Consider the following 12279-nt stretch of genomic DNA (forward strand, 5'->3'; position numbering starts at 1 on the left):
GCTGCCCTGGGCGTTCCAGCGCACTGGGGATGGATCAGCCCCTGCTCTGCTGCTCCTTCCCGTCTCCCCCAGGGCCCTTGCAGAGCACCAGCCATGCTGTTTGCCCCCAGCCTGCCCACGGCCAGCCTGGGGCTGCTCACGGGGGTTTTCTGTGCTGAGCATTGGCCTGGCCGTGTTCTTGAGAGAGCCTGGGCAAGGAGCCTGGAGCCCCCAGGCCCTGGCCTGAGGCGTCAGCGCTGCCCCAGCAGTGCCCATGGGCTGTCCCTGCTGCAGCCCCGGCACTGCCACCCCCAGGACTGTGCCCGGCCCCGAGAGCACTCAGGCCCTGCAGCAACACCAGGGCCACCAGGGCAGCGGGGCAGGGCCACGGGAGCAGCACTGGCAACACCAAGTGCTGCTGCTGCTGGGCACAGCTGCTGTGCCAGCACTGATCTGCCCCAGCTCTGCACACAGACATTGCTGCTGCAGCTCCAGAGAAGGCAACAAAAGGGCATCTCTGCAGAAAACTCAGCTGGGACATCCTTGAGTTCCTTTAAAGCCACCAAGAGCGCAGCCCCTCATTGACACTGTCTGTAGCCACAGGGAAGGTGGAGAAAAACAAAATGAGAAATGGCAAAAAACAATGTCATTTCCTTGTGGACAAATTAAGAAAGGAAAACAAAGAAAAAATATTTCCAAAATGAAACCAACAAGAAGTATCAAGGATGAGTTTTATTTCAAGTGATTTGCAGAAATTGACCAGCAGTTTAATGTTTCTGAAATTGTCCAGTCATCAGTCTCCACAGTGCAGCCTTGAGCTCCTGGTTCCTCAGGCTGTAGATGAGGGGGTTCAGGGCTGGAGGCACCACCGAGTACAGAACTGACAGGGCCAGATCCAGGGATGGGGAGGAGATGGAAGGGGGCTTCAGGTAGGAAATAGCTCCAGTGCTGAGGAACAGAGAGACCACGGCCAGGTGAGGGAGGCAGGTGGAAAAGGCTTTCTGCCGTCCCTGCTCAGAGGGGATCCTCAGCACAGCCCTGAAGATCTGCACATAGGAGAAAACAATGAACACAAAACAGCCAAACACCAAACACATACTAGCCACAATGAGCCCAAGTTCCCTAAGGTAGGATTTGGAGCAGGAGAGCTTGAGGATCTGTGGGATTTCACAGAAGAACTGGCCCACGGCATTGCCATGGCACAGGGGCAGGGAAAATGTATTGGCTGTGTGCAGCAGAGCATTGAGAAAGGCACTGGCCCAGGCAGCTGCTGCCATGTGGGCACAAGCTCTGCTGCCCAGGAGGGTCCCATAGTGCAGGGGTTTGCAGATGGACACGTAGCGGTCGTAGCACATGACGGTGAGGAGGGAAAGCTCTGTTCCAAGGAAGAAGAAAATCAGAAAGAGCTGTGCAGCACATCCTGTGTAGGAGATGGTGGTGGTGTCCCAGAGGGAATTGTGCATGGCTTTGGGGACAGTGGTGCAGATGGAGCCCAGGTCGCTGAGGGCCAGGTTGAGCAGGAAGAAGAACATGGGCGTGTGCAGGTGGTGGCCGCAGGCTACGGCGCTGATGATGAGGCCGTTGCCCAGGAGGGCAGCCAGGGAGATGCCCAGGAAGAGGCAGAAGTGCAGGAGCTGCAGCTGCCGCGTGTCTGCCAGTGCCAGCAGGAGGAAGTGGCTGATGGAGCTGCTGTTGGACATTGGCTGTGGCTGCACATGGGGACCTGTTCATGGAGAAAGGACAGAGAAGAGTTAGAGGAGATACCTGAAACCAAAACCAAAGCCATTTCCCATACACCCTCCTCTGTAACACACACGGACACTCTTTTGTGTTTAAGAGTTTACAGGTTTTCATTTTAAGCTCCCCCATGTCTCTCCTGGTATTCTTGGATATCAGAAACACTCAACATTCCTGCCTCCTTCTGGTAGAACAGAGTTCCCTGAGGGGAGATTATGAGTGGAAACTGAGGGGAGATGGTCTGTCACTTCATTCTCTTTGGAGTTTCTCTGGGCTTTCACTTTTTCAAATGAAGGATGTTCACACTCTCATGTTTCTTTTAAAAACGCTATGGTGCTACTGAGACAGATGGATCCACCACAGCCCAGCTCCATATTTGTAGCCAAGAACTCATGTTGCTCATTTCACCAACCCAGCAGCATTTTCAGTGTCAGAAAACCTCTGCCATTCCCCATCAATCTTATAACTCGGAGATGCTCTAGGACAGGTTTGCATCCTGGATTGGAGCTCCCAGCTTGGACTGAAATCTCAGGGAGACTTCCAAGTGTCCTTCTGATGGCACTGGATGCAGGGAGATGCAGCTCCTTCCCTGGCTGCACTGACAGCATTGCCCAGAGCCGGGCACTGGGGACAGCTGTGTCACCCTGAGCCAGCTGTGCCCCCTCCCAGAGCCCCCAGTGCCGGGCAGCTGCTCCCAGCCCTGTGCTCTGCAGAGGGAACTGGGCCCGGGGCTGCAGAGCTGCCCCACGGCTCTGCTGCAGCTCTGCCTGCACAGGAGGGGCTGCACGCCTTGGAGCCCCAGCCCTGAGGGCAGAGGCTTGGCTGGGGGGACAGGAGGGAGGGGGCTTGTTCAGAGGGAGGGGCTGCACTGGAGGGGATCCTCTGGACATCTCTAAACCCTCCCTGCCACAGCATTTCTGGGTTTTGCTTTTTCTCCTTCCCTGATCTTCTCTCTGCTTCCTGGGGATTTTCCTCCTGCAGGTGTTTCCCTGTGCCTGAGCTCTCCCTGCCAGCACTCACAGACCCCAAATCTCTGTGCACTCTCCTTGGCCTGACAGAACCCTGCCTGTTTGCAGGGCACTGGCTGGGGGCAGGTTCTGTTTGCAGCTTGGAGAAAGGACAGCTCAGACTGAGCCTGATGGCTCCAGCAGAGGTGATGCTGGTGCTGTCCATGGGCAGAGTGGCTGAAAGCACATTAGGGATCTTCTGTGAACCTATTGATCACTAAAGGTAATAGTTTGGATGTCTCAGGTGCTTGTCAAAATTCATAATCAACCATTAATATCTATTCCTCCCTCCCTGCCATTCTCCAGCAGTAGGAAACTGAATATAAACTCTTAGGAAATTTCCTCATTTTTATCAGAATCCTTGTCTTGGAAATATTCTATGACTGATCAGAACCCCTCAGCATGTCAGAGCTTCATGAGCATTTCACCTCCCCTGCACCAGAAATACTCAGAGTTGTACTCACAGGGTCTGTGGGCATTGGGATGTTCCAGCTGTAGGAGATCACTCCAGGAGCTGCAGCTGCATTGTCCTGCAGCCAGAGGTTCCTGTGCCAAGGGCTGCCAGTGATTCTGCCCCAGGCACTTCTCAGCACCTTCCCAGCCCTGACTGATGGAAGCTCTCTGTGCCTCTGTGCTGTGCCCGGGCTGGCTGCAGGCAGTGCTCCAGCCCTGCTGCGCTGGGAGAAGAGCTGCTCATCCAGAGAAATGTGCTTTTGAAGCTCTCCTTGGTTGCCAGGATCACCCTCTGTGCCAGGAGCCCGGCCCAGCTCAGCAGCACAGACACAGCACAAGGACTTTAATGACCCTCTGGGGCTTTGTGCTCAGGCCCTGAACATCAGGCCCTGAGAGGGAGCTGCAGAAACCTCTCCAGAGCTCCAAGTCAGAATCCAACTCCAAAGTTTCTTTGACTTTTAATGGGTCCCACTGAGGGACACGACTGAGAAAGTGTCCCCAGGCCCCAGGCAGAGCAGAGAACTGGAGGCACTGATGACAGGTGGGGACAAAGAGAAGCCAAGTCTTGGTGCCCTGGGGCACAGCAGGCTCTGTGCCACCAAGGGCTGTCAGGAGACACCTTGTCCTGAGGCACTGGGGCCTCCTGGCACAGCCCCAGCCAGGCTGGGCACTGTCAGCCCCTTGTCCTGCCCTCAGCATCCCCCCCTAGCCCACATCCCAGTGGCCTCAAGGATCTGCTGGAAGGAGTCCCTGGGGAGCCTTGCTCAGGAATGGCCCTGGGGGCTCCTTCATGCTCCCAGGGACTGCAGGTTTTTCAAAGCACTTTGGCTTTGGCTTTTGCCTTGGAGTCTCTGAGAGCTTTGTGCAATCCTGGCCTCCAATTATCTGCTGTAATTAGTCCCTGGAGAGGCTTTGTCAGGAACAGCACTCAGTGGGGCTCATGAATGCTTCAAGGCACTTCAGTTCTTTTAAGGTACTTGGTGTTTCCCTTATGATACAGATTCTGTGAGAAAGATTATTCAGTCACAGCCTGAAATTATCTGTTTTAATTAGCCCCTTGAGAGCTTTGTACTGACACTCAGTGGGGCTCATTGGTGCTTTGAGATACTCAAGGAGTTTAAGGTTCTTTGGATTGTCCTTTTCACTCTGAGTCTATTACAGTTTTTTGTGCAATCCTGTCCTGCAATTCTCTCCTCCAAGGAGTCCATGAGGAGCCTGTGTTGAGGATGGATCTCAGTGGCACCGTATAATGGCTCGAGAAACTTTGGGTTTTTTCTCTCACTTTGACTCCTGGACAGGTTTGTGCAATCTCCTCTCAGGCCCTGAGGTTTCAGGGCTGAGCTCCAAATGCACCACGGGGCTCATTAGGATGAAGCAAGTCCTGAGAAGCGATGGCTGTGTTTTGATTTCTCTCTGCTCAAGCGCAGTTCATCTGGAAGGTTTCCTTTTACAGTTATGGAGAAATATTTCAAAGAGCTTCTAAGAAATATGTATTCCTATTTTAATGAGTGTCTTTTATTGCTGTGCTCTTTTGAGAAGAGCAGATTGCGGCATTCTGTGATTGATATTGATGTAGGGTCGCTCCTAAGGAAGTCTGGCCAGGTTAGAGAAGTTTTACCTTGAGGTCTGACCCAGTGTGGACAACCTTACCCCATGTTCCCTAACCCCATGTGAGAAACAATTTTCACTTTCAAAAATGTATATGGTTTTATTAAGACCTTGTCAAAATACAACAGACGAGTGAATAAAGTAAAGAATACAGTGCCAGGCGCAAAGGATTCAGTCACCATGTGCTCATCTACAAAATGGATGTTCTGTCTTTTATACCTCCAGCCCCTCCCAAAGTCTTGTCAATCCACTCCTCCTTCGCTGTCCAGTGGTGGAGATCACTTTCTTACAGCTTGATTGGAGCTCAGGCGCTGCCATAGCAACAAGCCGACCCTCCCAAATGCCCTGACTACTGAGGGCATCCCATGATAACAATGCAAGGGGGAAGGGAAAGATAACTATACACCTACACAACTTCTCTTAACATCTACTTAATATTCACCCCTTAATTGGGAGAGTCAACCATAGGATTACCCATCTATAACAAACCCCCATTTTCTTTTTCTATAAGTCATTTTGCTTGAACATTTAATTAAAATTTTTCTCTCTCTTGAATGAGTCATACTAGCATCTGTTGATGTGGGCAAGGACAGTGGGAACAGGAGAAAAATCTCAGGTTTTCCTTAGACTCACTTATTTGGAATGGACAAAAGGGCCTAACAGAGGTCCAGGATGGCTTTGACTCCCATCTGTCATGCCTATGTGGTTGCTACCCATAGTCAGTGTATCTTAGGGGTCCAGAGGCCAGCTCGGTCTCGCCCTCCGGTCCCTGTTGTATTCAAAGACAGTTGGGGAATGACAGTGGTCCGATAATGGCCTTTTGTCCCTACCTTACCATAACTACGGGGTTGCTACCCACAGCAGGGCTATGCCATCTTCTTGGTAGCAGACAAAGGGGTCTTGCCCTCCTTCCTTTGTCTTATTTTCTTAAAGAAGCTGCCCCATTACCTTTTACAGTCCCTTGTGTACTTCCCCTCAACAGGTGGTGGTAATTCTCACCCATTAAAGCAGGAAGACAGTTTTTAGACTGGTTGGTGGAAGCTTGACTTTGGGCGTCTTGGTGTTTTTCTGGTTGTCTTTCAGTCTCAGCCTGAGAGTCAATCTTGTTTCACCAGGCCTGGATGTTATAGTCCACTCTTTGGGTTCTTCTATTGGGCCTTTAACTCTGTGGGCATGAGTCCATCCCCACTCTGCAGTTCACACGGCTGATTCGGTGTTGAGCAGTACCTGAAAGGGACCTTCCCACTGAGGAGTTAAAGGCTGATCCCTCCATGACTTGCTCATTACTTGACCCAATCTCCAGAATTAATGTTATGAATTTTGAAATCCAGGGTGGTAGTTTGAGGAATTGCCCCTTTATGTCTTAGCCCTTCTAAGGTTTCTGCTATAGACATAATGTATTTCTTGGCATTGGCTTCCCCTTCCTCATAGGTGGCAACCCTCTGGGGTGAGGTCAAAAAGGGTAACCCAAATGTCATTTCATAGGGTGACACCCCCAGATCTGACTGGGGTTGGGTTCTAAATCTTGACAAGGCTAAAGGGAGACATTTTATCTATGACATCTGGGTTTCCGTCATCAGCTTAACTAGAGCTCTTTGAAGAGTTTGATTCATCCTCTCAATGTGGCCAGAACTCTGTGGATGCCATGGAGTGTGTAATTCCCATTTACTCCCAGGGTTTGAACAACTTTTTGCAATATTTTAGAGGTGAAATGAGCTCCTTGGTCTGAATCAATCCTGTTCACCATCCCATATCGGGGAATGATTGATTCTAGAAGTGTTTTACTCACAACGTTGACATTGACTTTAACCGTGGGTACCGCCTCTACCCAATGAGTCAGGTCACCTACTATCACTAGTAAATACTTCCACCGTTGTACCTGGGGAAGCTCGGTAAAGTCTACTTGGATGTTTTGAAAGGGCTGTAAGGCTAGTTCTCGCCCTCCCCTGGTGTTTTCCTCATGACCTTCTCATTTTCTTGTTGGCATATCACACACCTTTCAATTACCTGCTTAGCTATCCCAAAAATTCCTATGCAGGCCCAGTTCCTTAGAAATTGATCACTTAGCACTTGTGTAGCCCAATGTGTTGTCCCATGTATGCCTTTGGGCATTTTCCTGGCAAGGGGTTTATTCAACATTTGCCTCCCATCTGCTAATCCCCACTTCCCTTTGTTATCTTTCTTGGCTCCTGTTTTGAGGAATTCTTTCTCTTCCGTCTCACTGAATACGGGCAGTTCTTCCATTTCCCTCATAGGGGTTAATGCTATCATTAATTTTCCTGTCCCTGATTTGGCTGCATTCTTAGCATCTAAATCTGCTAAATGGTTCCCTCGTGCTTCTTGAGTCACCCCTTTTTTATGTCCTTTAACATATACTGCTGCCACTTCTTCTGGTAATTGTAAGGTTTCTAACACTTCTAAAATAAGTTTTTAGTTCCTTTCCCCTTGAATTTAATAGCCCACTTTCTTCCCAAATTTTTCCAAAGGAGTGCACTATTCCAAAAGCATATTTTGAGTCTGTATATATTGTTTCTCTTTTCTGTGTTAATATTTCCAGAGCTCACTTTAGGGCATACAACTCACATGCTTGGGCTGACCAGTTGGAAGGTGACTTTCCTTTTTCTAGGGCCACTAACTCTTCATCTACTATAGCCTACCCCAATACCCTGTGCCCTGGATTACCCGTGAAAATCCATCGATGTACAATCGTTTCCCACCTTGGAGTGGTTGATCTGTTAGGTCCACTCTTACTTTAGTTTGATAGTTTATAACTTCTAGGCAATTATATATTAATTCCTCACCTGGTTTTCCATCTAAAACTGGGCAGGGTTGAGTTGGTTACTCACGACTAGCTCTAAACCGTTATCTATTAAGATGGCTTCATATTTTAGTACTTGGGAATCAGTGAGCCATTTCTCAGCCTTTTAGCTGAGGATACTCCTTACTGAGGGAGTGGTATATATTTTCAATTTTCCCCTAAAGGTTAATTTTTTGCTTTGTTCTACGAGTGGGGCGCTCGCTGCCACCGCCTGAATGCAGGTTGGCCACCCCCAGCTGACAGGGTCTTGCAGTTTTGATAAATAGGCCACTGGTTTCCTGGATCCTCCCCCGTCCTGGGCTAACCCTCCATGTGCTGCCCCTTTTTCTATATCCACAAACAGATAGAAGGGTTTGTCTAAGGCAGGAAGACTCAGTGCTGCTGCACTGACTAATTTTTGCTTTAAAGCTTCAAAATTTGCTTGTCATCTTCTTCCCACCTAATCTCTTCTTCTACTAACTTTTCATACAAGAACCTGATGGCCTGCATGTATCCTTCAATCCATAGCCTGCAATATCCCAACAGGCCTAAAAACCTTCTGACTTCTCTCTTAGTTTTTGGTCATGGGAGTGAGGCTATCCCTGCAATTCTCTCAGGGTTCAGCCGCCAGCTCCCTTGACAAATCCCATGTCCTAGGCATTTAACTTCCCTCTCTACAAATTGGAGTTTCCCTTTTGATACTCAAAGTCCTTGGTCCCCCCAAAAATTTACCAGTGCTGTGTTGGATTCTTGAACTTTGAGATACCCTGAGAGGAGCCCAGTGCTCCTTGCTCCCCTGTGCTGACACGTGAGTGTTTGTCTGCTTTCGGGATGGCCCTGGCTGTGTGAGGGGTGCTACGTGGACACGAGACAGCCGGTCCTGTCCCGCTGGGTCCCAGCAGTGCCTCACAGCCGTCCTGCATCCACGTCAGGATGCTGGCCAAGAGAGGTCCTGGAAGCTGAGGCAGCTGATTTTAAGTTTGTGCAGGTGCCTACAGGCCAAGGCCAACGGTGTTCCCTCAGGATACAGCAGTCCTGAGGGGTCTCCCTCATTCAAACAAATCAGCTGACAAATGCATTGTCAGCCAAAAGCCCTTTTATTGACCTGGCAGGAGGGCAGGGGTCTGTACCCCACTAAAGTGTTTCTCTGCCACATATAAATTTCAGAGGGTTGATGTAGGAGTTGTATCAAAATCACCATCCATCTTTACACTGCTGAGGTGATTCCATAGGCAGGCGGTTGGAAATACATTGTGTCAGATTCCCATACTTGAAGCTGATGTCCAGGCCCTGGCCAGGAGTGGTCTCGATGCCCCAAAGCAGCACAAAGTCTTCCTCAGGGCTTCCCTGCACAGGGCTGATTCCACACTTGCCCTTAGTTCTTCTGGTAGACTGTGTCTAAAGCTTTTTGTCAGGTCACTCTCATCTCAAGTTAGGCCTGCCAGGTTTTTGTTATGCTAACTGGTGCTAAGTACTTAGGCATGTCTGTGCTAATTACTTGTTTACTCATGTGAATGGCTTGTGCTTACTCATGTCAAACAAAGGCCTTGTTCCATCCCCAAAGGTGCCTGAGGCCACCCGCTCCTTGTGGCACCAGTTGCTTTCCTGTGGAATGTTCTACCTCCCCGAGGGTAAAGAGGGAGCTGCAGAAAGAGCTTGCCAGGCTGCTCTCCATCCTTTCCCAGCACTCCTGGTGAAGTGGAGAAGTCCGAGCTGAGCGCAAAGGTGCAAATGGAACAGCCGTGCACAGGAAGGCTCGGTGGGAAGGATGATCCAGGATCCATAGGCCTGGCAGCCTGAGCGTGCTCCAGGGGAAGGCCTTGGAGCAGATCCTCCTGAGTGCCATCCCACGGCACCTGCAGGGAACCAGGGCGTCTGCTGGAGGGTGGGAAAGCTCTGCGGAGGGACGGGGACAGCTGGGGCTCCTGGCGGGGTGTTGAGGGCTTCTGTGCGGGAGTTTGGGGGGCTTGGTGCTGGTGGGGTGTTGGAGAAGGAGTTGTCTGGAAGGTGAGAGGTCTAGGCTGGAATTTGAGTCAGTTTGAAGGCAGCATCTGTGCTTTGGCACAGCTTTGGTTATGGAGGGCAGAATAAAAAGTGACTTTTCCTCTTCATGGTCCTGATTCTCCTGCAGGGAACAAGAGGGGAGATCTGTACTTTACTGCCACTCAGATATATGTACCATATATCTGTACTCAGATATTGTACCACTGAGTGGACTCTCATTTCTTGAGAGCTTTTATTCCTTAAGAGAATTAGGATATTATCATCCGTTCATAGAGAACCAAAGCATGGCCCTTGTTTTTGCCCTTTTTTTGTGTAGTGTTATGTTCTGTAAAGTGACTCTTAGTGGATGAGGTTAAGGCAAATGAGTTGCTGCTTTGAGATAGGAAGCAAAATTCCAAATCTTCACCTCCTCAGGCCATCCCAATTAATTTGGGAAGTTTGCAACTTTTTGGAACTGCTTGAGTTGAGCAATGGGAAGTAAAGCTTTCCTGAATTGAGGATTCTTACTTGCAAGACTCTTCTGTGCCTTCACCGCTGAGGTGGTTTTGTTCTGAAGGCAATAACTTCAATGAGAAAATAATTGCAGCATGGTGTAAGAGCTTCTGACAGAGAACAAGTGTTGCCAGCAGTTGCTCCAGGTGCTCCTGCCTACAGCCCCTGTAGGACAGAGCACAGCCCCCAGTGCACACTGGCTTTGGCTCCCTCTGGCAGAGAAGCCCCCCACGGGCACAGGTCTCTGGGGCAGGAGACGGGCACCGGTGCTGCCAGGGCTCGGGGGGTGGCAGGTCTGCTTGGGCAGGGACCCTGCCACACCTGCTGATGTCAGCGCTCCCCAGGCCCCAGGGGTCAGAGCAGCATTCCTGCCATGGCCCACACGTTCCTTGTCTGTGTCACAGCCGCGGGTTTAGGATGGCCACCAGCCGGGATGTGTCCCAAGGAGGCCGTGCCAGCTTCTGTGGAAGGCCCCATGCCCTTCCCAGCGCGGCTGCGTCGGCAGCCCTGGGGGCTTCTTCTGCTGCCCTGAACCCGCAGAGCAGGGCAGCGTTTGCTGATGGTTTCAGCCGTTCCTAAAGATCCTGTCGGGCTGTCTTAGACACTTGGGGTGAGGGATTCCTTCCAACCTGAGCCACTCTGGGTGGGCTGGGGGCGGCCACAGGGCAGGGGGCAGTGTGTGCAGGGGCCCTTTGTGACACGGTGCAGCACGGTCACCGTGGCATGGAACGGGACAGCGTGTCCAAGGACCCTTTGTGACACGGGGTGACATAGGAGCTGGCGGTGACAAGACCACACCACAGTGCTCGGAGCACGCGATGGGACAGGATGGGACAGAGCGGTGCCGTGAGGAGCCCCCGCACAGCGCACTCGTTCATGTCTGACCCGGAGCTTTTCTGAGGCGTTATTCCTGCAGCTGACCTCGAGGCCTGACCACAGGACTTGGTGACCTGTGGCCTTCCCGAGGCTGCTCTCCTGCAGGTGTCCTTGAGGGTAGACCGTGGGACTTGGTGCCCTGGAGGCATCTCCCATCCCTGCCACCGGTGCCCTCGAGGCCAGACCACAATCCTTGACAGGAGTCTCCTGTCCTTGTGGCAGGAGCCCTCGAGACCAGAGTGCAGGACTTGCTGTCCTGTAGCCTTCCTGAGGCTTCTCTCTTGAAGGTGCCTTCCAGGCACGACTGCAGGCCTTGCTGACTCGGAGCTTTTCCGAGGCATCTCTCCTGCAAGTAGCCACAAATCCAGTCACTGACATGGAGCAGAGACCCCCGAGAGTGCCCAAGCTGGCCTGGGTGGAGGAAGAGGAAGAAGGCCCTGGAGCTGGCCCTGCACAGGAGACTGAAGAGGTGGTGCAGTTCAAGCCTCAGCAGGAGGGTGAGCGGCAGAGCTGGGCTGCTGGGCTGTATGGCTGGTGGCTGTGGCCAGCTGGGCCACATCCCATTGCATTGCATTGCATTGCATTGCATTGCATCCCATTCCATCCCCTGGGCACTTGCCCATGGACAGGATGGAAGAGGGGCCAGGGCAGACACCCCACAGCCGTGCTCCATGCCCTGGGGCATCCCAGGGCTGTCCCTGCCTGGGGAGCGCAGGGCTGGGCTGTGTTCTCCGGCCTCTCCCGCAGCCCCTCAGCTCAGGCTGCGCTCGCTCTTTGCCAGGTGCAGCCGTGCAGCGCACACGAGAGCAGGAACGCACCCGTGGCCTCTTCCACAGAACAGCGCAGGTACCTGCAGCCATCCCCAGCTGGGCTGGGCCTGCTGTCACCACTCAGCCGAGCACCGCGCTTGGAGCATTCCGTGGAGCATCCCTGGCTTCCTGCCCTTCTCCTACAGCTGGTTTGCAAATTCATCAAGAGGATTCGGGAGGAAGAGACCAGCACCATGGGCACAGGGCTCAGATCATATTCGCACATCTTCAAAACCAAGACCTGTGCTCCCCTGCTGGATATGCTCGTAGAGGAGGGGTTTTCCAATCCAAAGCAAGTAAGCAGCCTGTGGCTAGGGTTTGATCCTCCCAAGAATTGCTTGGCCTGCCAAGCCTACTGGTCACTGGAAGCCTTTGAGGCCATGGCCGTGTGGTGGCAAGGAAAGCACTTCTCTGGGGAAGCTGGGGACATTCCTCCCTCTGGCAGCTTTCCAAGTCTCCCCGTGCCTTCTCCAGGTGCCTAACATGGTGAGGTACATCCACCAGTGGCTCATGGCCA

At 51.9% G+C, this 12279-nt stretch overlaps 3 protein-coding genes and 1 long non-coding RNA gene across 6 annotated transcripts in view; 2 read left to right on the forward strand and 2 right to left on the reverse strand.

Annotated features, from left to right (window-relative positions):
- LOC137463965 (zinc finger protein 208-like) overlaps nt 1-12279 on the reverse strand; it is a 1270300-nt gene that overhangs the window by 279338 nt on the left and 978683 nt on the right. The window lies entirely within an intron of this gene.
- The window catches only part of LOC137463966 (zinc finger protein 271-like), a 1077684-nt gene that overhangs the window by 78280 nt on the left and 987125 nt on the right, over nt 1-12279 (forward strand). The window lies entirely within an intron of this gene.
- LOC137463975 (olfactory receptor 14A16-like) lies at nt 735-1607 on the reverse strand (the record flags this gene model as incomplete). The annotated part of the gene is made up of 1 exon (XM_068175317.1): nt 735-1607. A coding segment is annotated over one exon (861 nt), but the record flags the coding sequence as incomplete, so codon positions are not given.
- Nucleotides 10895-12079, forward strand: LOC137463980 (uncharacterized). The gene is made up of 3 exons (XR_010994042.1): nt 10895-11450; nt 11735-11799; nt 11909-12079. It is a non-coding gene; the product is annotated as an uncharacterized lncRNA (long non-coding RNA).

Source organism: Anomalospiza imberbis, chromosome 33 (genome assembly GCF_031753505.1).
Source record: "Anomalospiza imberbis isolate Cuckoo-Finch-1a 21T00152 chromosome 33, ASM3175350v1, whole genome shotgun sequence".
NCBI classification, from domain to species: Eukaryota; Metazoa; Chordata; class Aves; order Passeriformes; family Viduidae; genus Anomalospiza; species Anomalospiza imberbis.